The sequence below is a fragment of the Anomaloglossus baeobatrachus genome, chromosome 2 (assembly GCF_048569485.1).
Source record: "Anomaloglossus baeobatrachus isolate aAnoBae1 chromosome 2, aAnoBae1.hap1, whole genome shotgun sequence".
In the NCBI taxonomy this organism is placed as follows: domain Eukaryota; kingdom Metazoa; phylum Chordata; class Amphibia; order Anura; family Aromobatidae; genus Anomaloglossus; species Anomaloglossus baeobatrachus.
In genome coordinates, this window is record NC_134354.1 from 85,509,515 (window position 1) to 85,536,709 (window position 27,195).

The following is a 27,195-nucleotide window of genomic DNA, read 5'->3' on the forward strand; positions in this document are numbered from 1 at the left end:
TTTGAATAGAGGGCCACTGGAGCCGGTGGTGTTGGTGGAGGAGAAGGAGGGCAAGGCCAACACCCAAATGGCCACATTGGCAATACCACTGTAAAGTGTTATGGAGTACGTATTCCAACTTTCACACTAATGATATAGGGGACGCAGAAAACTACAAACGACTGCCGTTCCTCCACAATGTTTGTTACAGGGCCCACCTGACAGCCCTAAGAAGTCTGAGATTTGAGGACAGCAAGTGGCCCTTTCTACATTTGAATTAAGGGCCACTGGAGCCGGTGGTGTTGGTGGAGGAGGAGGGCAAGGCCAACATCCCAATGGGCACATTGTAGCTGACCTTTTAAAGTGCTGTTAAATATGTCCCAAAAAAGGAGGTGTGAGACAGACACCAATATAATGTATAAGTTGCAGCCCTTTCTAATCGAAAAAGAACGAAAAATGTAAGAAACGAAATGTGTGAACATATGCTAAAGTGGTTTTTTGGAGGTTGGGGCTTGATTTGACATTTTATTACAGTGATTAGGCACTAGAAACTGTTTCTTAGCAATTATCCCTCTTTTACTTTGGTTTGAGAGCTGTTCTGGCAACTTCGTAAATGCCGTGTGCTGCTCTGAGCATGCTATTCCAAGACACCAGAAATGCAGTCAGACACCTTCTACAGGCTGTGCCCATACTGTTTCAGCCTTTTCCCATCCATTTCAGCCTTTTCCTCAGTCACCACAGGTCACCGTTGGATCCAACGTAAAATTATTCTGGTTTCCCATAGACTTACATTGGGAATTCAATATTCGCGAATAGCGGTGACTAGGGCTGAGCGGATCCAGACTGTAAAAGGATGCACAATCCAGATCCGGCAATTAATAAAAATAAACAAGAAATAAATGAGTGTTTCATACTTACTGAGACTCGGTGTCATGGCAGCATACTGCTTCCGGGTTGCGCATTCACTTCCTGTACTGTCCATCGCATACACATAGCTTTCCGTGTTTTCCCCACCCACCGGCCGTCCTCTTATCTGTGATTGGTTCCAGGCTCATGCGCCCCCAGCCTGTGAAAGCTCTGCCTGCAGTCATCGCTTATCACGGCACAGGTTACACTCAGACTGGCAGTCTTCTCTATGGCTGCTCGCTCTGAGATGTAGCAGAACTGAATGTGTCGTCGTTTAGACCTCGTGGATTACTGCAGGGTGTTAGGGTTTAATAAAGTGGTGAAGGAGGGTGCGTTTTGTACTTTATTCTAAATAAAGGACTTTTCTGTGTGTGTGTGTGTGTGTGTGTGTGTGTATTTATTTACAGGTTTGTGTGATGCAGGTATTTGATAGACGCCTGTGTCATCACAAACCTAGGGTTTAGTGGCAGCTGTGAGCTGTTATTAACCACTGCTGTTACCCCGATTGCCACCGCACCAGGGCAATCGAGATGAGCCAGTATCGCACCAGGATTGTCACATTTAATAGATGCGGCAATAACGGGCGGCTGCCGGCTGAGAAAATACCAGCTCCCAGCCGGCGTTATCATGGCTGGGGATGAAAATTGGGGGGGACCGCACGTTGTTTTTTTTTTAATTACTAATTTAAAAAAAGGACAACAAAAACCGCATGTGGTTTTTCTTAGGCCGCAGTCACACTCGCGAGGGACTCCCGCGAGTCTGACATCACAGCACAGCCACACACACTTCTGACAGGAGCGTACATGTGTTTCTGTCTACATGCACGCCCATGTTCATACAGCGGCAGGCTGTGCCAGGTGATGTCATGTCAGAGCCGCACGAGTCTGACAGTGCATCATCCGAACACTTCTGACAGTGTGATGCGCAGACACTTGCACTGCTTTCCCCGCCCACCGGCCGTCCTATCGTCTGTGATTGGTTCCAGGCTGACGCGCCCTCAGCCTGTGACAGCCTGTGACTCAGGCTGCACTCAGAGCTGGCAGGCTTCTCTATGGCTGCTGTCTCTGAGATGTAGCAGAGCTGAATTTGTCGTGTTTATTACGCCGAACCTGGAGGGGTGTATTGGCGGTTAATAAAGTCTTGAAGGAGGACGTGTTTTGTACTTTATTCTAAATAAAGGATTTTTCTCTGTGTCTGTGTTTATTTACTATCATTTACAGGTTTGTGTGATGCAGGTATCTGATAGACGCCTGTGCCATCACAAACCTAGGGTTTAGTAGCAGCTGTGCGCTGATACTAACCCCTGCTATTACCCAGATTGGCACCGCATCCCGCCAATGGAAAGGGCTGGTAATGCACTGGGATTGTCACATCTAATAGATGCGGCAATACCGGGCGGCTGCGGGCTGAGAATATACCAGCCTCCAGGTGGCATTATCATGGCTGGGGATGAAAATTAGGGGTGAACCGCACGTCGGCTTTTTTTTTTAATTATTTATTTAAAGTTAAAAAAAAAAGCAGGAGTCACACTTCTTTCTCCTCCCATTGGCCGTCCTGCTGCCCATGATTGGTTGCAGTCAGCTGACACATTGCCACTCAGGGTGGGGGCATGTCTAACTGCAACCAATGACATGCGCCGGTGGGCGGGCAAAACAATGAATATTGAATTGTCGGCTCCGGAAGAGAAAAGCGTGACCCAGAAGGAGTGTGCCGCCATGACAGCGCCTCTGTGAGTATGCCACACTCACTCCTATCCCCCCTATCCCCTCCACAAACGTTTTTAATGTCCGGATTCCGGTCCCCATTGACTTATATGGGCACCGGACTCCTGATCGGATCGGATTTTTTTTAAAATCTGGCTGTGATCCGCCGGTCCCGGTTTTTGGCGGATCCGCTCAGCCCTAGCGGTGACGTATTCGCCGGCAAAGTGAATATTAGGGTATTCGATTATCCCTAATAATTATATTTCATTAAAATACATATCATAGAGAAAGGACAATGAGAAAGGGGATATATAATGTCGCCACAAAAAGTGATACGGCTACATGAATAGAAGGGGTCTACAGATGAGGGATCAATGAGTATGGATAAAAACATCCTATAAAATACATATCTGTGCAAATAGTTCAGCCACAATGGACTCAAATGGACCACAAGTATTGTTTGCTTACCTATTAAATCAGTAGTATACTCAAAATTAGCGTGCCTACCAGGAAAAAAAAAAGACCCTCCAAACGAGCATTTTCGCATTGGTGTGTTACCGCTTCATCAGGGGGGTATACTACTGATTTAATGGGTAAGCAAACAATACTTGTGGTCCAACCAACAGAAATTGTACATATATAACCGTGCCTCACCGTGTCTATTTGAATGATGTAGTCCGCTTTGTTTGTCTGGGTCTCCAGCCACAGCTTAGGCTTCTCATGGAAAAGGATAAAGTGGCGAGTCCCATAATTAAAATCTTTATTCAGCAAATTTTTAAAAACGTGATGCTTGAATTATAGTCTCAACATATTTCAGGCAAGCATGCCCTTAGTCACTGAGATACAAAATCACTATAACCCAAGGTTTAAAAGCACTAATTCAACAACTAATGATCATATAGAAATCTGTTAGCAATAATTACACATATGAAGATCATTTACATAATCAAAAGTCACACCACGAATTTCTAAAAATTAATCAATAGAGATACAATGTGTCATTCCTATAATTCATTCCCTTAGGGTATTTTGTATCCAATTTTATAATCCAATATAATTCTCTCAATAAAACTGTTTTTCGTACACCTCCCCCTCTAACCTGAGCATCCATTTTCTAGATACCATAAAATGTAAAGTTGTGTAACTCACCATTATGCTTCTCCACAAAATGTTTACATGCACCTGAATATCCAGAATTTTTATTTTTATTATCGGTAATGTGCTCCGCTATCTGTTTTTTTATTTTTCTTATTGTACAACCAATATATTTAATTTCACATTCTTTGCAGTATATGCAATAAACCACAAAATTCGTCCTACAATTAATACATTTTTTTATATCCATATTCATGTCATTTTTTTTGTTTGTAAAACATATTGGCATACATTACACTTCGGGCATGAGCATATATAGAAGCCCTTGCAGCTTAACCATGTCTTTTTATTTTTCTGTGGCACATATGAACTCGGTGACAAAATTGCACCTAATGATTTTCCCCTTCTTGGGACACAGGTAAATCTTTTACTGAGTATTTTATTCAAACGTTGGTCTTGATATAGAATTATATTTCTGTATAATTTTTTTTATGTCATAAAACCGACAACTATAGTGAGTACTGTAAACTATATTAATATAGGATTTATTATATTTACTCAATGTCATGTTTTTGTCTAATTCCATGCTTTTTTCTCTATTATTCATAGTATTTTTTTCAATAACTTTTTTAATGGCTACATCCACCTGTCTTTTCTTATATCCCCTTTCCAAAAGTCTCATTTTTACTATCCCACTTTGTTCTTTAAACCAGATTTCGATTGAACAATTTCTATAGATTCTATTCATCATGGTATACAATTAATGGTATGTCCTGGATGGCAGCTATCTGCTCTTAGGGATGTGTTCCCACTAATTAGTTTCCTATAGTTGCGGTAATTGATTTTATGTGTTTGTTTCCTGATTGCCCATTAGGTATAGATCTAAAAAACTGATATGGTTTTGTGGTTCAGTATGTGCAAATTTTAGATTGATAACCTTCTCTTCTGAAGATGGTTTCTCAGATGCTAATATAGAGGACTTTGCATCATCAATGGAGGAAGCGGTGGAAGAATGTAGCTTTTCCTCCTCAAAAAATGGGGGGAAAAAAGGAAAAAGGAGATGTAGGAGGGAATCTAGATCCTACCAGTTCAAATACAAGAAGAAAGAAATAATGGATAATTTATGGGCAAGTGTTATTGTTCTCACCCCTACAATTTTATCGGAACATGAGATCAATGTATTAAATAAGGGAATGAATTTTGTTCCCAAACAAAATTTTGATTTATATCAAACGATTATGGATGTAAATAAATTAGCCAGAATGCTTACGGTAAAAAAATATTTTTACATTGATCAAAATGTTCTGGATGAAGAAATAGGGGTTGAAGAAAACCCACACAATGTGCCATTGTTAATGTTTGATGAACAATGTGTACGGTTAGATTTGGAAGAACTAGAGAGGACTTCTGACAATGTAGATTTGATAAGTATGAAAGCTGGTGAATTCCGGATTGCTAATCCTGCTTTCTATCCTAAAGAATCAATGGTTGAATGTGTCTCCACCTTCCAAACATTGGTTGAGAAGGATTTGAAGGAGTTATTTAGAAACACCAAGGATAACAGGTGGCGTGGTGGTGACAATTTAACCCTTGAGGAGAGAAAAGCGATTGCTAGTCTTGCAAAAAAAGATGACTTGATAATCAAAAAATCCGATAGGGCAGGATGTATTGTTATTATGGATAAAAAATATTATGAAAAATGTGTTTATGACATCTTGGATAATAATGAAACATACAAAAAGATTCAATCAAATCCTACAAAATCCTGTACTAGAATACTAAATCAATTGTTGGAGGATGGGGAAAAAATGGGAATTTTTTCTAAAAAATGAGAGATAATATCATTCCAAGTAACCCTATTACCCCAATTTTTCATGGATTACTGAAAACCCATAAAAAGGAGTTCCCTATACCATTGTGCCCCATTATATCCAGTATTTCATCGCTAAATGAAAATCTAAGTAAATGGGTAGATTCTCATCTACAACCTCTGATTCCCAGAACCCCCCAGATATTTGAAAGACACCTCAACAGTAATAGATTATATGAAACAAACTAAATGGTCTGAGAAATCTAGATTTCTATCTTGTGATGGTATCAATCTGTTTTCTTCTAACCCCCGTGAATTAGCAGTTTCGGCTGAATATTATCACCTACAGAAATACAGTGTATATACTGATGAAACAAAGGAAATACTTGTCCGCAGTATAGGGTATTTATTGAAATATAATTTCTTCATGTTTAATGAAGATGCTCAGGTTAGAGGGGGAGATGTACGAAAAAAAACTTTTATTGAGAGAATTATTATGCATTGTAAAATTGGATACAAAATACCCTAAGGGAATGAACTATAGGAATGACACATTGTATCTCTATTGATTCATTTGAAGAAATTCGTGGAGTGACTTGTGATTATGTAAATGATCTTCATATGTGTAATTATTGCTAACAGATGTATGTGATCATTGGTTGTTGAATTACTGCTTTTAAACCTTGGGTAAGGCTATGTGCGCACTTTGCGTTTTTTCATGCATTTCCGCAGCGTTTTGAACGGCAGCGTTCTAATGCCAAAATGCTTGCGTTTTGATTTTCATGCAAAGTCTATGGGAAATAGTGATTTCTTGTGCGCACAATACTTTTTTAAACGCAGCGTTTTAGATGCAGAAAGTTTGGCAAAAACTCGGCGTTTATAGAAGCAACTTGTCAATTGTTTTTGCCATTTTGGCAGCGTTTTGCAATCATTAAAGTCAATGAGAACTTTCAAAACGCATCCTATATCAAAATCCTAGCGTTTTACATGCTTTTTTGATAAAATAAAACGCATGCGTTTTTAACTTCAAATTAGTGGCATGATATGTCCCTTTACACACACACATAGTCCGACAATTAAATTAAAGAAAATCATTATTTTAGACATAAATATTAACACACAGTTATAATTTTATGAAAATTAGCAAATTTGTGTATGATTTTAATCATGATATTTGTTATCAATTTTTTCCTTTTTTTCATAGTGTTTGAATGGTTAAACTTTATTTAGTTGTGTATTTGGAATCAAAACGCATCTAACTTTAAGCAATGAAAAAGCATGTAAAATGCAGTAAAAATGCAGTAAAAACGCGGTAAAAACGTAAGTGTAATTTTAGCGTTTTTGTGGCCCAAACCAAATTTGCCAAAGACAATTTCTGCCAGAGGATGCGTTTAGAACTGCAACTATCTCGACGCAAAGTGTGCACATAGCCTTATAGTGATTTTGTATCTCAGTGACTAAGGCGGGCTTTGCACGCTGCGACATCAGTAACAATGTGTTACCGATGCTGCAGCGATAGTCCCGCCCCCGTCGCACGTTCGATATATAGTGAAAGCTGCCGTAGCGATTATTATCGCTACGGCAGCTTTACACACACATACCTGCCGTGCGACGTCCCTCTGGCCGGCGACCCGCCTCCTTCCTTAGGGGGCGGGTCGTGCGGCGTCACAGTGACGTCACACGGCAGGCGGCCAATTGAAGCGGAGGGGCGGAGATGAGCAGGATGTAAACATCCCGCCCACCTCCGTCCTTCTCATTGCAGCCGGCGGCAGGTAAGGTGAAGTTCCTCGCTCCTGCGGCTTCATACACAGCGATGTGTGCTGCCGCAGGAGCGAGGAACAACATCGCACCTGTCGCAGCACCGGCATTATGGAAATGTCGGAGGCTGCAGCGATGATACGATAACGACGCTTTTGCGCTCGTTCATCGTATCAAAAAGGATTTGCACGTTGCGATATCGACTGCGACGCCGGATGTGCGTCACTTTCGATTTGACCCCACCGACATCGCACGTGCAATGTCGCAACGTGCAAAGCCCGCCTAAGGGTTTGCTTGCCTGAAACATGTTGAGACTATAATTCAACCATCATGTTTTTAAAAATTTGCTGAATAAAGATGAAGATTTTAATTATGGGACTCGCCACTTTATCCTTTTTCATAATACTTGTGGTCCATTTGAGTCCATTGCGACTGAACTATTTATTTGCACAGATATGCATTTTATAGGATGTTTTTATCCATACTCATTGATACCTAATCTGTAGACCCCTTCTATTCATGTAGCCGTATCACTTTTTGTGGGGGCATCACATATCTCCTTTCTCATTGCCCTTTCTCTAGGATATGTAATTTAATGAAATATAATTATGTACTTATTCTAAATATATTTTGATATTTTTTTGTCTAAATAAATTGCGTATCGCTGTACGTGCTTGAAGAATAATCCTACCAGGACATTTTTACCAAATAATGAACACAGTAACTGTAAAACTTAAAGAATTATGTGGGAATCGTTACTTTTCCCCATTGTACTACACTTGGAATCTGTTCCCATTTTCCAGTATAAGTAATATAATTGGTGATTAATGGCATTCAAAACTACAGTTTGGTCTCATAAGGTTATGCTGACAGAAAAATAAAAAAAGCTGTGATTCTGAAGAAGAGGAGGACGAAACGAAAGCTCAAAAATAGGAGATTTCCTGGTTAAAAATTTTCAGAAAATCAACTCAGCACATGGAGTCCGGTGCCTCATTCACATCAATAATATAGGTAGTGACCCCATTTTAAAGGAAAGCCATAATAATGATGTAGCGCCCCTGACAACATCAGGGTGCTATAGGGAACTGCATCCTAATTCCCCAGGGTGCAGGACCTAACCCCCATGGCTCCAGGTAAGCGGGAACCCGGTGTCGCTTCCATCACCATCAAATCCTAACCACCACATACACACACTGCCAGGCACACCAGGGGGTGGTTCAGTAGGAAGCAGGGCCAACCCACGAGGGTGGGGTCAGACAGGGTGGTATGTGGGATCAGGAAGTCTTTTAGTCAGTCTAGTTTAGGAGTCGAGTGGAGAGTGGAGCTCCTAGTGTGAGGAGCTGGAGAGGGTTATCTCCAAGTGAGGGAGCTGGAATAAAAGGCTCAGTTGAAGCTGTGCAGGAAGAAGACAGAGACCGGTTAGGTGGTAGCGGGGACCGAAGACGTAGAGTGGAAGCCAGGATGGAGGAAACTTGGTCTGGGTGTAAGGGAGAAGCACTAGAAGACTCAGCCACTCTCTGCTGGATCCAGCATGACGGGGTACAGGACCCTAGGTCAGGGGGATGTGCATCTACCCTGTAAACTTGGGAGGAAGGGGACCTGCAGGGACCTTCCCGGATGAGCTCAGAGACCAAGGCGTCAGCCCACCATGGGGGACAGGGTGCTCCCACAATAGCAACCCACGGAAGTCCCACGGGCCTGCTCTTGGGAACATACTTCACACAAGTAGAAGTGAACAGGCCCCAGTAGTTTCAGGCTATGGGGCCCCCAAATAAACAAACAAACTGTGCACAGAGGGAGAGGCTCTGGACCCTAGCGACACCGGTAGTACCAGGCACCCGGACGGGCTCACTGCGGCACAGCGGTACAAAGGACTTTGTTAAACGTTGTCGTCTGTGCCGGATTCCTGGCGTCTTTCACCATCTTCAGTGATACCGGCACCGCAGTGAGTACCCTCTCCCCCTGCACCCTACCTTCGGAGGGATTACCATCATTGCTGCACCCCACCATCTGCCCCGGTCCTCCCCACAAGCAGCGGCGGTACTCCCATCATTACCGCAACCCGCAGGTGGCATCACAAACTATTCCCCTGTACATACCCCCTTTCAGAGGCTGTAGCGTGTTCCGAGCCCGGATCCGGATCCCTCAAGCCACCCCAATCCCAGATCCGAGAACCCCGGCGGCTCCTGGGCGATACAATGACGGTAAGGATGGGGTACACATTATAAGTTTCCATGTTTGCAGCTCCCATACTAGATAACTACAATAATAGATTCCCAATATTGTGAAGTTGACCTCCACATTGCAGGATGCCAGTAGCCAGTGACATAGGAAGCATAGAAGCTTAAAACGTCCTGTTTCATTATAGTATTTATGCAGCATCTCCCCAACCTCTAATAAAACTCCACATACAATAAAGGAATAGTATTAGTAATTGTTGTAAATGACATTTCTCATAGCCTCCATTTTATGATATAGAGAAGACATTCACTCATTAGTGGTGAAGTCACATTAGGTGCGGTCAGCAGATTATATAATGGACAGAACAATGGCCCTGAGCATAAAATAGTATAAAATTCATGTATAACTTTCCCCCACATCTCTCAATCCTGTACCCGTCTCTTATACTCACTCTAATTTCTCTATACTGCAGTCTGGACTGGAGAACGCCTCCATCAGGTCACGGAAGTGAGGACCATACAGACGGTTACTAGACAGGTCGAGTGTCTTCAGAGACTGGCTATTCCTTATTATAGAGGCCAACTGGACGCAGGACGTGTCTCGTAGATTATTGTCTCCCAATCTGTAAGAAAAAGCAGATGAGATGTGGGTGACAATTCCACAGAGCGCCAGAATAAAATCCATAGATTATGACTGAACGGGAGAATGTCCCGGATGGTACTAAGATCCATAAATGTCATCACTAGAAGCCGCCTCTGGTGTGTGGTGATTATCAGGAAAGCTGCCAAATCTATGCCCCAGATATACAGATTGTGCTCACTTTATGGCATGTCATAAATCAGTGATTATTGCAGTATAATCTACCATTATAATTATGCTAGGGGAAGTACTTACTGTATAACACCAGTCATCAGCTGCTAAAAATGCTACTTTATATTATCCAGGACTCATGTGTCCTCCATGCACCTCCTGTTTTCACGTTATTACACGTCACATATAGATCTCCTACTATCGCCACACTAGGACTGTTAAATTTTGGCCATGCCCCTAACCACATCCCTTGCCACACCCATTTGGCAGTAAGGGTCATTCAGCAGATGCCCCGGACTGTTCATTCATAGTCATAGTAGCCAGAATTATTTTAGAATTGCTTATTTGTGGCTATAAAGCCGTGTTGACACGCTGCATAAATTCTGTTTCTTTTTGTTTCTGCCGCTGTCTGCACCAAACTACACAATAACAATCTTCTCTGGTTTTTCCAATTTTGCTGCATTTTTTCTGCCTTTTCTCCATTATTTAATGTGTTTTTGGTTCAGATGTGAATCTGCGTTTTAAAGTGTTTTTATTGTACAGAGAAGCTTTTTCCTGCATTTTTTTAGGCTCCACATAGAAACCTCCAGAGAAAAAAAAAAAAAGCACCAAAACCGCAGAGTTCAGTGATATCTTCTCATGGAATCACATCCACTTTACTTGGACAATTAAACACAGCACAATAAATGTGCAAAAAAAGCAGAAAAAAATGCAGCATTTACGCTACATGTGAACACGGACTAATTGTTCAAGCAAAGTAGATGAGACGTCAGGAAATTTCCGCCCCTTTTGCGTCTAAATACGCTGTTGAACTGTGCGGTTTTGGTGTTTTTTTTCTTTATAAGCTTTAGGATTCACATCTGAAACAAAAATGTATCAAATAAGGGGGACAATGTATAAAAAATACCGCAAACACGCAATAATCAGAGAAGAGTGTTATTGCGCCCGTGGTGTGGACACCTGCAGAGAAAATGCAGCATTTACGCTCCGTGTGAACAGAGCCTCAGCAATACATTTTTATTACATTTTTTTTATGGGTTTTAATAAAGAAAAATAATAAATTGCTCCATTTTTTTTACGCCATTTACTGATCCTCATCAATAATCTGATTGCTGTGTTGTTCGGGTCGTTATATGTCCATGTTATTTGCTGATCTGTGATGTTTATTATTTTAGAAAAAAAGGTGTAATAAAAATTACGTTAGTCTATTTTTTTTGTTATTATTAGTAATTTCAATAGAAGAAAAAAAATATCTCTTTTCCTCTCCCTGTAGAATACAGGACACAGAGAAGCTGCTCTGTACAATGGAGCTCTGTGTCCTTTGTAATCAGAGGCTGCATTGTAGGTTTATCCATATAAAATACTCCTGATGTTGTCTTTCCTAGTGGCTCAACAGCTAGAAAAGCTAGTTAGGGCTGCTGGACACATGTTTGAAGGTTCCTGGTTTGAATCCAAGGTGGTAAAAATAAAATTGTATTTTTTTCCCTAATTTCTTTATAGTAGTTTTATGGGAAGAAATGAATCTGACTCTTTCCTTCACCTACAAAGAGATGCAGTATCTATCTATCTAGCTATCCAGTTATCTATCTATCTATCCATATCTATCTATATCTATCCATCTATGTATTATATATCTATCCCTCTGTCTATTATCGATCTATCTATCCATCGATTCATCCATCTTTATAGCTGAATAATCTGCTTCTGGTTTCTCTACTGAAATACAGAGGTCAAAATTACAAAATCTGCCTATGTTTATTAATGCAGGCAGTGGCTCAGTGGTAGAGCTCCATAGAGCTGCTGCCTATGGATAATGAGCTCATGGTTCATGGGTTCAAGTACCAGCTTCCCTGATAATCCAGAGCTGATGAAAAAAATTTATTTCATTTATTCACTGCACTGAGGGGAGAAGCCGGGACATCAGCTGTGAGCCGCGGGACGGTTGGGAGGTATGCCTTTAGTCATAAACTTACAAGAGGTATATTAGGCTGCTTTCACACATCAGTTTTTTGCCATCAGGCATAATCCGACAAAAACATGAAAAAATGGATCCGGCGTCTGTCGCCGCCGGATCCGTTTTTCCACCCATAGACTTTCATTAGCGCCGGATTGTGCCGGATAGCCTTGCGTTTCATCCGGTTTTTGCCGGATCCGGAAAATTTTACTTGTTTGGCGGCCGGATGAAACGTTGAAGTGAACGTTTTTGTGTCCGGCAAAAAAACGGATCGTGTTTTATAATGGAAGCCAATGGACGCCGGATCCGGCATAATGCGTCAAAAAACGGATCCGGCCACCGGATCCGTTTTTTTTTTTTTAACTGAGCATGCTCAGTATCACGCCGGATCTGTCAAAAAACTGAAGGAACTGATGGAAAAAACTGATGCAACTGATATGTTTTTTCATCGGATTCGTCGCATCAGTTTTTTTGCCGGATCATGCCTGATGCCAAAAAACTGATGTGTGAAAGCAGCCTTAGGCTAAGTTCACATTTCCGTTGCTTTGTATCAGTCACATGCGTCGCTTGACGCATGTGACTGATGCGCTGTTCAACGCTGTACAACGGATGACAAAACAGAATTCTTTGTCGGATTCCGTTGTGTGCGGGGGGCGGAGTTCGGGGGGGGGGGAGCCGAGCGGGGCCGTGGCACTGAGGATGTCAGTGCCGCAGGGACTGCAGGACAGGTGAGTGTGTGTGTGTGTGTGTGTGTATACACATGCTGAATGCGGGAGGGGGCGGAGCCGAGCGGGAGTCGGGGCCAGGCGCTGAGGATGTCAGTGGAAGTGCTGCGGTCTGCATGGCTGGGGACAGGTGAGTGTATGTGTGAGTGTGTGTGTGTGTGTGTGTGTGTGTATACACATGCTAAATGCGGGAGGGGGCGGAGCCGAGCGGGGGGCGGGGCCAGGCACTGAGGATGTCAGTGGAAGTGCTGCAATCTGCATGGCTGGGGACAGGTGAGTGTATGTGTATGTGTGTGTGTGTGTGTGTGTATGTATGTGTGTGCACATGCGGAGTGCGGGAGCGGGCGGAGCCAGACGAGGGTGTCAGTGGCAGTGCTTGTCTGCATGGCTGGGGACAGGTGTGTGTGTGTGTACATACATGTGCGGAGTGCGGGAGGGGGCGGGGCCGAGCAGGGAAGTGTCGGCTCCCTGCACATGTAACCAGCCTAAATATCGGGTAACAGTAAAGCACCCGATGTTTACCTTGGTTACCCGATATTTACCTTTGTTACGGGCCTACACCGCTTAGCGCTGGCTCCTTCCACCGTAACCAGGGTAAATATCGGGTAACCAACCAAAGCTGGTGACGTGTGCAGGGAGCCAGAGAGCATGCGCAGCGAAATCCGACGGATCTCGCTGCTCAAAAAACGTTACATGCTGCGTTCCTCCCGCCCGGCGGTCAGTCGTTCCACGACTGATCAGTCGGGCGGTGGGTGCAACGCAGCATCATCAGTCACAATCCGCTGCTCATACAAGTCTATGGGAGCAGCGGATTCCGTTGTTTACAAGAGCAGCGGATTGTGACTGATACATTTTAGCGGAAATGTGAACTTAGCCTTAGTCAGATTAGAACGCCATGACTATATACAGCATTAAAAATCACCATCAATAGCTATGTTTGAAGAATATCAAGTACCGTATACTCACATGTGTAAAAAAGACATTTAAATATTAATTTCAGTCAAAAATAGTATTACCAATGGTCCAAGTAAGTAATAGTGTGGTATCCCCCCACACATATTATGATAATAAAGATGGGGAACTCAGTAACTCTCATAGGTAACACTATAATGGACCTATAATCATAGGCTTACAATATGTATATAAGCCAGATTTAAAACACCATGACTATATGCAGCATTAGGAATCAATAGCTATGCTTGAAAAATACAAAGTACCATATATACACATGTGTGAACAAATATAAAGAGACATTTAGATATTCATGTGGGTCACAAACAGTATTACCAGCGGTCCAAATAAATAATGGTTCCAGGAGTTTGGGGGTTTTTCTGCTGGCACATAAGTGGACTACAAGAGTTAGGGACCATCCTGATTGGGGTATACCTTGGCATTCATGCTATTTTGATCAAAATAGTGTCAACTAAGTACCCTCTGTTATTTACTACAGTTCAAAAGTTTGGGGTCACACCGACAATTTTGTCTTTTCCAAGAAAAATCATACTTTTATTTATCAAATGAGTTATATAATGAATAGATAATACACTGTGTGCAGAATTATTAGGCAAATGAGTATTTTGATCACATGATACTTTTTATACCTGTTGTCCTACTCCAAGCTGTATAGGCTTGAGAGCCAACTACCAATTAAGTAAATCAGGTGATGTGCATCTCTGCAATGAGGAGGGGTGTGGTGTAATGACATCAACACCCTATATAAGGTGTGCTTAATTATTAGACAACTTCCTTTCCTTTGACAAAATGGGTCACAAGAGAGATTTGACGGGCTCTGAAAAGTCCAAAATTGTGAGATTTCTTGCAGAGGGAAGCCGCAGTCTTGAAATTGCCAAACATTTGAAGCGTGATCACCGAACAATCAAGCGTTTCATGGCAAATAGCCAATAGCGTGGCAAGAAGTGTGATGGGCAAAAAAGGCGCAAAATTACTGCCCATGAATTGAAGAAAATCAAGCGTGAAGCTGCCAAGATGCCATTTGCCACCAGTTTGGCCATATTTCAGAGCTGCAACGTTACTGGAGTATCAAAAAGCACAAGGTGTGCCATACTCAGGGATATGGCCAAGGTAAAAAAGGCTGAAAAACGACCAACTTTGAACAAGAAACATAAGATAAAATGTCAAGACTGGTCAAAGAAATATCTTAAGACTGATTTTTCAAAGGTTTTATGGACTGATGAAATGAGAGTGACTCTTGATGGGCCAGATGGATGGGCCAGAGGCTGGATCAGTAAAGGGCAGAGAGCTCCACTCCGACTCAGACGCCAGCAAGGTGGAGGTGGGGTACTGATATAATCAAAGATGAACTTGCGGGACCTTTTCAGGTTGAGGATGGAGTGAAGATCAACTCCCAGACCTACTGCCAGTTTCTGGAAGACAACTTCTTCAAACAGTGGTACAGGAAGAAGTCGGTATCGTTCAAAAAAATCATGACTTTCACACAGGACAATGCTCCATCACATGCATCCAACTACTCCACAGCATGGCTGGCAAGTAAAGGTCTAAAAGATGAAAAAATAATGACATGGCCCCCTTGTTCACCTGATCTGAACCCCATAGAGAACCTGTGGTCCCTCATAAAATGTGAGATCTACAGGGAGGGAAAACAGTACACAGTGTCTGGGAGGCTGTGGTGGATGCTGCACGCAATGTTGATCGTAAACAGATCAAGCAACTGACAGAATCTATGGATAGTAGGCTATTGAGTGTCATCATAAAGAAAGGTGGCTATATTGGTGTGACGACATGGACTCTGTCAGTGCCTAGCATGGGTTAAAATTCTTAAAATCCAGCCAGACATGAAGATAGTTTGTTTATAGATGGAGGGGAAGGGGATAGCCCCTCATTGTTTTTACAAGACTCTTGTTGACTCATGTAATTGCCTTGGCTAATGAAGGCCAGACACCCAGATAAATCATTTATGCGAACTTCCCATTGTATTACTAAGTGAATTGCTAGATTAGATGTAAAGGTACCATCACACTAAAGGTGGCTTTACCCACTGCAACATCGCAAACGACATCGCTGTAACGTCACCGGTTTTGTGACGTTACAGTGACCTCCCCAGCGACATTGCAGTGTGTGAAACACATCAGCGACCTGGCCCCTGCTGTGAAGTTGTGATCGCTACAAATCGTTCAGGACCATTCTTAGGTCCTTTGTTTCCCACTGTGCAGCATGCATCGCTAGAAAGTTTCAGTGTGTAAAGGGGACTTTACAGCGACTTCTTTTTCAAAAAGCTGCTTTAGAACGTCCCCAACAACCAGCTAGGTCGCTCTGCAGGTCCGGATCGCTGTTGCGTCATTGGCCAGATCTGCCTGTTTGACAGCTCACCAGCGACTCAACAGAGACTTGGGGAGGTCGCTATAACGTCACAAAACCGGTGACGTTACAGCGATGTCCTTTGCGATGTTGCAGTGTGTAAACCCAGCTTAAGCAACATCGCTAGCAACATCGCTGCTGAGGCACGACTTTTGTGACGCAACAGCGATGTTGCTAGCGATGTTGCTGTGTGTGACATAATAATAATAATAATAATTTTATTCATTTATATAGCGCTATTAATTCCACAGCGCTTTACATACATTGGCATCCAGCAACAACCTAGCCCTTGCTGTGAGGTCGCTGGTTGTTGCTGAATGTCCTGGATTATTTTTTAGTTGTTACTCTGCCGATGTGAAGCACACATCGCTGTGTGTGACAGCGAGAGAGCAACAACTGAATGTGGTTGACCTCCACCTTGCTATGCACCCCAATTTGGGATGTATTCCATCTGTCTAGATTTTGGCGGTTGGTGACTGTTCACATTAAGTCATCAGGCCTTGTCCACAGGCTTTTTACTTCATGCAGCATTTGCTTGGACCTGTCCCGCCCACAGCCATGACTCAGTCATGGGTACGGGATTGAAATAGACCAGGTGAGTGCTGCTGAGAGCAGTTCTACCATTCATATGTGAGGCCGTATGGCACATTTTATAAAAATATTTTAGTGTAGGACTGCCTCAAATGAGATTTGCCGTGACGTGGCGAGGCAGCTCAAGAAATTGCAATTTTTTGCCAAAAATCTCAAAATTTTTATAATAAGTACAGTTTGGAATGTTTAGTGCTGAAGTGCACATTTGGTGCTGGCTTTTTGTTTTTTCTTCATTGAATTGGTCGGTGGTTGACCTCCACCTTGCTATGCACCCCAATTTGGGATGTATTCCATCTGTCTAGATTTTTGCGGTTGGTGACTGTTCACATTAAGTCATCAGGCTTTGTCCACAGGCTTTTTACTTCATGCAGCATTTGCTTGGACCTGTCCCGCCAACAGCCATGACTCAGTCATGGGTACGGGATTGAAATAGACCAGGTGAGTGCTGCTGAGAGCAGTTCTACCATTCATATGTGAGGCCGTATGGCACATTTTATAAAAATATTTTAGTGTAGGACTGCCTCAAATGAGATTTGCCGTGACGTGGCGAGGCAGCTCAAGAAATTGCAATTTTTTGCCAAAAATCTCAAAATTTTTATAATAAGTACAGTTTGGAATGTTTAGTGCTGAAGTGCACATTTGATGCTGGCTTTTTGTTTTTTCTTCATTGAATTGGTCGGTGGTTGACCTCCACCTTGCTATGCACCCCAATTTGGGATGTATTCCATCTGTCTAGATTTTTGCGGTTGGTGACTGTTCACATTAAGTCATCAGGCTTTGTCCACAGGCTTTTTACTTCATGCAGCATTTGCTTGGACCTGTCCCGCCAACAGCCATGACTCAGTCATGGGTACGGGATTGAAATAGACCAGGTGAGTGCTGCTGAGAGCAGTTCTACCATTCATATGTGAGGCCGTATGGCACATTTTATAAAAATATTTTAGTGTAGGACTGCCTCAAATGAGATTTGCCGTGACGTGGCGAGGCAGCTCAAGAAACTGCAATTTTTTGCCAAAAATCTCAAAATTTTTATAATAAGTACAGTTTGGAATGTTTAGTGCTGAAGTGCACATTTGGTGCTGGCTTTTTGTTTTTTCTTCATTGAATGTGCAGTGAGCAGGGAGCCGGCTTCTGCGGACGCTGGTAACCAATGTAAATATCGGGTAACCAAGAAGCCCTTTCCTTGGTTACCCGATATTTACCTTCGTTACCAGCGTCCGCCACTCTCACGCTATCAGTGCTGGCTCCCTGCTCCGTGCACACATAGCCAGACTACACATCGGGTAATTAACCCGATGTGTACTCTGGCTAGGAGTGCAGGGAGCCAGCGCTAAGCGGTGTGCGCTGGTAACCAAGGTAAATATCGGGTTGGTTACCAGATATTTACCTTAGTTACCAAGGGCAGCATCACTTCCACGCGTCGCTGCTGGCTGGGGGCTGGTCACTGGTTGCTGGTGAGATCTGCCTGTGTGACAGCTCACCAGCAACCCGTGTAGCGACGCTCCAGCGATCCCTGCCAGGTCAGGTTGCTGGTGGGATCGATGGAGCGTCGCTTAGTGTGACGATACCTTACCTTACCTGTCTCTCCCTTGCCTCTGGATATTTGAATATGGCTTGAAATCTAGCCAATAAAAGTCCAGTCTTATCCACCAATCGTGAAGACCCCAATGGTCTGAATGGAGAGCTCATAGGAGGAGGACTGTCCATTGCCAGAGAGACTGTTGCAACATGTTACCAATCTAGGGTCTGCGGATCCGATTGGCAAGCCATAACAGAAGCTGGATTATAATACTATATGGACTTCAGCATCGAATGCAAGGATTCGGCTGAGATATCAAGGACTACTTAAGGAAGGAATCCAGCTTGGAACAATCCAGTCACCTGACTACAGGCTTTGCGGTCCTCAGCTAGCTTCCTAAATTTGGCGTTATTCCATTCTCGGTGGGTGCGATCTGAGGCACGAACATTCTAATCCCTAGTGAGCCAGCGGAAGGGTGAGAAACTGTTGCCGTTAATATTTTGTGGTTTTGCTGGTTATGTGCTATGTGCCGTTAATTGTTTGGGGATCCAATAAAGTCTTAATATTGTGAGTCCCTCACCCTGTGTTGTCTGAGTGGTGTTCCGCCCACGGTTAAGGAGGTCGGGCGTTCAGTTGGGATGAGCCCTGGGCATGCCGTCTTTCTAAAGGCGGCCTGGCTAGCGGACGAGAGGTTTTGTTTATGCGTGTCAGAAATGTTTATTTCTAAATTATTTGCAGTTATATTGGTTTACCTGGTGAAAATAAACAAGTGAGATGGGAATATATTTGGTTTTTATTAAGTTGCCTAATAATTCTGCACAGTAATAGTTACCTGCACAAACAGATATCCTCCTAAGATAGCCAAATCTAAAAAAAAAACACTCCAACCTCCAAAAATATTACACTTTGATATTTGAGTCTTTTGGGTTGATTGAGAACATAATTGTTGATCAATAATAATAATAAAAAATCCTCTAAAATACAACTTGCCTAATAATTCTGCACACAGTGTATAGTCCAGACATTGACTAGGTTAGAAATAATGATTTTTACTTGAAATAAAAATTTTCTCCTTCAAACTTTGCTTTCGTCAGAGAATGCTCCTTTACAGCAATTCCAGCTCTGCAGACCTTTGGCATTCTAGCTGTTAATTTGATGAGGTAATCTGGAGAGATTTCCCCCCATGTTTCCAAAAGCCCCTCCCACAAGTTGGATTGGCTTGATGGGTACTTTTTGCGTACCATACGGTCAGGCTGTTCCCACAACAATTCAATAGGGTTGAGATCTGGTGACTGGGCTGGCCACTCCATTACAGATAGAATACCAGCTGCTTGTTTCTTCCCTAAATAGTTCATGCATAATTTGGAGGTGTGCTTTGGGTCATTGTCTTATTGTAGGATGAAATTGGCTCCATTAAAGCGCTGTCCACAGGGTATGGCATGGCGTTGCAAAATGGAGTGATAGCCTTCCTTATTCAAAATCCCTTTTACCTTGTACAAATCTCCCACTTTACCAGCACCAAAGCAACCCCAGCCCATCACATTACCTCCACCATGCTTGACAGATGGCGTCAGGCACTCTTCTGGCATCTTTTCAGTTGTTCTGCATCTCACAAATGTTCTTCTGTGTGATTCAAACACCTCGATTCTTTTGTCCATAACACTTTTCTCCAATCTTCCTCTGTCCAATGTCTGTGTTCTTTTGCCCATATTAATCTTTTCCTTTTATTAACCAGTCTCAGATATGGCTTTTTCTTTGCCACTCTGCCCTGAAGGCCAGCATCCCGGAGTCACCTCTTCATTGTAGACGTTGACACTGGCGTTTTGCGGGTACTATTTAATGAAGCTGCCAGTTGAGGACCTGTGAGGCGTCGATTTCTCAAACTAGAGACTGTAATGTACACTCCCTGACAGATGTTCTGTTGCTTATCCATGTTATGTAAATAAAAGCTTATAACCTGACTTTAAATTCATCCATTGGTTTTATAAATTACTCTTTTGAAAGCTGAAACCCTCCCAAATTTGGTTTAGGTTATGAAAATAAAGTTGCAGCAAAGATGAAATATTGATCATTTAATGAACACAGAAAGGTCAGATTTTGGCCAGACAAAAGTTTTGTTGCCCACAGAAAGTAATGTGAAATTCAACCAAATAATTAACTTCTAATATAAAGATATGTTGCATAACATTGGTGAATGAAGTTGTGGTGCTATTAGAGCCATATTTAATATTTTGTGTGACTTCCATGAGCTTGAAGGACTACATACATGCGGTTCAACAATGATTCATACAATTTATTGATGAAATAAATAAATAAGGAATAGCAAAGAATGCAGTCTTACATACCTCCTAGAGTTCATCTAGATTCTTTGGTTTTGTCTTCCAAGCTTCCTCTTTTATCCTACCCAAAACCTGCTCAATGATGTTCATGTCTGGTGACTGGGCTGGCCAGTCCTTGAGCACCTTGCTCTTCTTTGCCAGGATTAACTTTGTTGTAGAGATGGATGTATGAGATGGAGCACCATCCTGCTGCAGAATTTGACCCCTTTTATGATTGGAAATGTAAAAGGTAGCTAATACTTCTTGATATTTTAGGCTATTGATATTGCCTTCCACCTTGCAAATGTTTTGCACACCCCCATACTGAATGTAACCCGAGACCATGATCTTTTCATCACCAAACTTAACTGTTTTTTGGGTGTATTTTGGATCCATATGGGCTCCAGTAGGTCTCCTGCAGTATTTTCAGTGTCTGTGGTGTAATTCAACTGAAGATTAATCAGAGAAATCCAACATCTGCCACTTTTCCAGCATCCATCTGTTTAGCAAGCTGTGGGATTTGGCAAATGCCATACTTTTTTAATTGCGTTTTGTTTAGTGCTGGCTTCTGGGCACTGATTCAACCATGGAGGCCATTTGTAGACAGAATCCAACAAACTGTTCTAGTTGACACAAGGACTTGAGGCTTTGGATTTTCTAACCAACAAACGTTCCTCCTGAGCAGTTGTCTTGCGGGGTCTGCCTGACCTGGGCTTGTCAAAAGCATCTCCAGTCTCTTCAAATCTTTGTTTAATTCTTTGTACTTGATGCTGACACACATTAAAGGTGCCAGCCACCTCTGCAGTGGATCTGTTCTTCAGCCTCTTGATAATCAAGGCTTTGGTTGCAGGGTGGATTTTTGGCATGTTCTCAGAGGTCAAGTTGCAGTTCAAGTGAAGGTCTGGGGTGCTGGGTTTCTATTTATACACACCCACTAATTAACCGATCATTTAGTGAGCACATGTGAGGATGTAAACTAGGATTGGGTGCATTATATGACAAGGCGACAAAACTTTTGTCTTGCCAACATTTGACCTTTCTGTGTTCATTAAATGATCAGTATTTCAGCTTTGCAGCAACTTTATTTTCATAATGTAAACCAAATTTGGGAGGGTTTCAGCTTTCAAAAGAGTAATTTAAAAAACCAATGGATGAATTTAAAGTTAGGATATAAGCTTTTATTTATGTAGCGCCCCTGAGTACATCAGGGTGCTACGGGGAACTGCATCCTTCTTCCCCAGGGAGCAGAACCTACCCCCCATGTTTCCAAGTTTGTGGGAACCCGGTGTCACCTCCATCAACACCACATAATCCCAGCCACCACAACACCACTGACTGCCAGACACACCAGGGGGTGGTCCAGCCGGGAACAGGGCCAGCCCACTTGGAGGGTTAGACAGTGTGGTGAGTGGGACAGTTGAGTCAAGAGAGACAAGTTCAGAGTGAGGAGCTCCAAGTCAGGGAGCTGGAGAGTCAGCTCCAGGGGAGAAAAGTGGACAGAGGAAGAACTGGTTGGGTGGTAATGGTAGCCCGGAACCAGAGGAGTCGGTGACCGCATACAGAGAAGCTGCACTGAAGTGTAGAGAGGCAGTCTAGGTGGGACTGTAGCACAAGAAAACCCAGCTGACCTTATCGGGGTACAAGGACCCTGGGTCAGGAGTCGTTTATCAATCCTGGTAATTGACCTGGAGAGGAAGGGGGTCTTCAGGGACCTTCCTAAGAGCTCAGAGACTGAGGGCACCAGCACAACGCGGGGGACAGGGTTTTCCCAGACACAGCAACCCACTGAAGTCCCAAGTGCCAGCCCTTGGGAGCAAAGCTGCATCACACAGAAGTAAGCTGTCCATGTCAGTTCCAAGCTGCAGGGACCAACACAAACAGTAACACCAGTGCACGGAGGCAGGATCCGGGCTATCAGGTGGCACCGGTCATCCCGGGAACCCGGACGGGCTCCAAGCAGCAGAGGGGTGCACAGACACTTTGTTAACCAGCCGTGTGTGTGTCTCCTTCCTGGCGTCTGCACCACAACCAGCACCATGGGAGCCACAGTGAGTACACCCTTTCCCTTCACCCTGTCCTCCCACACCATCCCACATCAGGGCTCCGGGGCCTTCCCTACCTGCGGAGGGATTTTCACCTTGCTGCTCCGCACAATCTGCCCCAGTCCTCTACAGAGCAGTGGCAGTACTCCCATTACCGTAACCCGCAGGTGGCATCATGAACTATCTCCCCTGTATATACTCCCTTTCAAAGGTTGAAGCATCTGCCGAGCCCAGGTCCGGACCCCACAAGTCACCCCGATCCCGGATCCAAACATCCCGGTTAGCCCCAGGGTGGCACATTTACATAACATGGATAAGTGACAAAACTTCTGTCAGGGAGTGTATGAGAGGTCAAACTCCTGTTGCAGAAAACATTCCCTAAACCATGACATTCCTCCACCACCTTTCACTGACTTCTTAACACACTTTGGGGTCAGTCTTTCCTCAGACCCAAATACATGAAACTTGCTTTCATCACTAAAATGAACTGTGGACCACTTCTCTTCTGTCTACACAAGATGCGCCTCACCAAAGGTGAGCCTAGCCTTTTGATTCTTTCTGCTAATGAGAGGTTTGGTCACTGCAGAGTGGGCTTTCAGTCCAAGTGATCTTAAACATTGTGACACTATATTGAGACAGATCCTTACCCTGTTCAGTGCAGAACTGGTGAGCAATTCCAGCTGCAGTGTTGAAACGATTACCCATGGAGAGTCTCCGCATTATTGCGACCATCTGTCTTTAGGGACTTGGAAGAGTTTATGATTAGGGCTGAGCGGATCCGCCAAAAACCGGGACCGGCGGATCACAGCTAGATTTTAAAAAGAGTCCGATCCGCTCTGGAATCCGGTGCCCAAATAAGTCAATGGGGACCGGAATCTGGAGATTAAAAACATTTGTGGAGGGGATAGGGACGTAGGAGCAAGCGCGGGATACTCACAGAGGCGGTGTCATGGCGGCATACTCCTTCCGGGTCACGGAAAGCTGTGTGTATGCGATAGACAGTACAGGAAGTACAGGAAGTGAATACGCGACCCGGAAGCAGTGTGCCGCCATGACACAGAGTCTCGGTAAGTATGAAATGCTCATTTATTTATTTATTTTTATTTTTATTAATTGCCGAATCCAGATCGTGCACCCGGAATCCCGGGGCTGGGTCCGGCACACAGATAGCGCTGAAACCGCGCAGATCTGGACTTTTACAGTCCGGATCCGCTCAGCCCTATTTATGATGTTGTAAAGCTTTAACATTTTTGAAATCACAGACTTGGAATAACCAACTTCTCTTGCTATGGCTGATAGGGTCACCCCTTTGACCCTCATCTCTACAACCTTTTGCAGAGGTGTTTCAGTCAATCTGGAACGGTGCACCATTTTTGCAAAGTCAGTGCAAACTGGAAAGTTAGGCTGCTAATTACATAGAATTTGTCAGATAATTAAAGAAGTTGACCGGTACCAAAACTGATTTTCATTTTCCGAAATCCTGCTAATATGTGAATCTTTAAACATCCATTATATACTATATGTTATAGAGTATAATATATATATATATATATATATATATATATATATATATATATATATATGTATGTATATATATATACATATATATATATATATATATATATATTTATATTTATTTATTGTGAGTGTATACTGAAATATAGAGAGATATCCAACTCTACATATATCTCTCTGTGGCTCAGCATTTTATATATTCAAAATTTATATATATATATATATATATATATATATAAAATGTATATATTTATACAGAAGGATCTGTTCAGTTATGGTTCAGACCATGATTAAGACAACTTGTTGAAACGCGTCACTCTGAACTGGGGCTAGAATTTACTTTTGCATGTCCCTGGATTTTTTATTCATTCTATTATTCCAATAAAGAAAGAAAAAAACTTTTTTATTCAATACAAGTCTGCGCTGGATTTATACATCTTTATATATATATATATATATATATATATTTATACACATTCAAACACACACATACATAGTATATGTGTGTCTTTCTACAATGAACTTGTATGAGTGTATATACAGTTAGGTCCAGAAATATTTGGACAGTGACACAATTTTCGCGAATTGGGCTCTGCATGCCACCACGTTGGATTTGAAATGAAACCTCTACAACAGAATTCAAGTGCAGATTGTAACATTTAATTTGAAGGTTTGAACAAAAATATCTGATAGAAATTGTAGGAATTGTACACATTTCTTTACAAACACTCCACATTTTAGGAGGTCAAAAGTAATTGGACAAATAAACCAAACCCAAACAAAATATTTTTATTTTCAATATTTTGTTGCGAATCCTTTGGAGGCAATCACTGCCTTAAGTCTGGAACCCATGGACATCACCAAACGCTGGGTTTCCTCCTTCTTAATGCTTTGCCAGGCCTTTACAGCCGCAGCCTTCAGGTCTTGCTTGTTTGTGGGTCTTTCCGTCTTAAGTCTGGATTTGAGCAAGTGAAATGCATGCTCAATTGGGTTAAGATCTGGTGATTGACTTGGCCATTGCAGAATGTTCCACTTTTTTGCACTCATGAACTCCTGGGTAGCTTTGGCTGTATGCTTGGGGTCATTGTCCATCTGTACTATGAAGCGCCGTCCGATCAACTTTGCGGCATTTGGCTGAATCTGGGCTGAAAGTATATCCCGGTACACTTCAGAATTCATCCGGCTACTCTTGTCTGCTGTTATGTCATCAATAAACACAAGTGACCCAGTGCCATTGAAAGCCATGCATGCCCATGCCATCACGTTGCCTCCACCATGTTTTACAGAGGATGTGGTGTGCCTTGGATCATGTGCCGTTCCCTTTCTTCTCCAAACTTTTTGCTTCCCATCATTCTGGTACAGGTTGATCTTTGTCTCATCTGTCCATAAAATACTTTTCCAGAACTGAGCTGGCTTCATGAGGTGTTTTTCAGCAAATTTAACTCTGGCCTGTCTATTTTTGGAATTGATGAATGGTTTGCATCTAGATGTGAACCCTTTGTATTTACTTTCATGGAGTCTTCTCTTTACTGTTGACTCAGGCCGGTTTCACACATCCGGCTTTTCGCCGGTTTGCCGGATCCGTCGCTCTCCCGTACAGACAATACAGTACAGTGACAGCGCTGTAACTTCCGGGTCACATGCGCCGGTCACATGACAGCATGTGACCGGCGCTTGTTGCGCTGTCACTGTACTGTAGTCACTGTATGGGAGAGCGCCGGATCCGGCAAACCGGCGAAAAGCCGGATGTGTGAAACCGGCCTTAGAGACAGATACACCTACTTCACTGAGAGTGTTCTGGACTTCAGTTGATGTTGTGAACGGGTTCTTCTTCACCAAAGAAAGTATGCGGCGATCATCCACCACTGTTGTCATCCGTTGACGCCCAGGCCTTTTTGAGTTCCCAAGCTCACCAGTCAATTCCTTTTTTCTCAGAATGTACCCGACTGTTGATTTTGCTACTCCAAGCATGTCTGCTATCTCTCTGATGGATTTTTTCTTTTTTTTCAGCCTCAGGATGTTTTGCTTCACCTCAATTGAGAGTTCCTTAGACCGCATGTTGTCTGGTCACAGCAACATCTTCCAAATGCAAAACCACACACCTGTAATCAACCCCAGACCTTTTAACTACTTCATTGATTACAGGTTAACGAGGGAGACGCCTTCAGAGTTAATTGCAGCCCTTAGAGTCCCTTGTCCAATTACTTTTGGTCCCTTGAAAAAGAGGAGGCTATGCATTACAGAGCTATGATTCCTAAACCCTTTCTCCGATTTGGATGTGAAAACTCTCATATTGCAGCTGGGAGTGTGCACTTTCAGCCCATATTATATATATAATTGTATTTCTGGACATGTTTTTGTAAACAGCTAAAATAACAAAACTTGTGTCACTGTCCAAATATTTCTGGCCCTGACTGTATCTGTGTGTATTTTATACAATGGGTTGTGTCAGACAGAAGAGTCCCCCATGCAAGAACAATATGTGGGCCCTTTACATTCTAATATCTCCTCCTATTGCACAATTTCCCCTTCTTTAGAGGTGTAAGTGGCCCCTTCATCTCTTGTGCCTCCTCACCTCTTATGTCCATGATGATCCAATACTCCCCAGCTCTGTTCCCTGCACTGCTCAGCTCTCTGTGCTACTCTGTTCCTGCGCTGCTCTACTCCCTTCCCTGCTTTGTTCTCTGCCCTGTTCTGTTCCCTGCCATGCTCCCTGTGCTGCTTTGTTCAGTGTTCCCTGCGCTGCTCTGCTCCCTGCGCTGTTACCTGACCTGCTATGTGTCCCCTGCTCTAATATTCACTGCGCTGCTCTGCTTTCTGCCTTGTTCTGCTCCCAGCCCTCTGCACTGCTCTGTTCTGCTCTGTTCCCTGCCCTTTTCTGCTTCCTGTGCTGCTCTGCTTCATGTTCCCTGCACTACTCTGCATTGTTCCCTGCACTGCTCTGTTCCCTGTG

General features: G+C 43.1%; 1 protein-coding gene across 5 annotated transcripts in view; it reads right to left on the minus strand.

Moving 5' to 3' along the window:
• LOC142290977 (NACHT, LRR and PYD domains-containing protein 12-like) overlaps nt 1-27,195 on the minus strand; it is a 1,131,354-nt gene that overhangs the window by 336,158 nt on the left and 768,001 nt on the right. For all 5 annotated transcript variants that reach the window (XM_075335136.1, XM_075335138.1, XM_075335137.1 and 2 more), the window contains one exon: nt 9,884-10,054. In XM_075335136.1, coding sequence (XP_075191251.1) covers nt 9,884-10,054 — 171 coding nt within the window. The remainder of the gene's footprint in view (nt 1-9,883; nt 10,055-27,195) is intronic.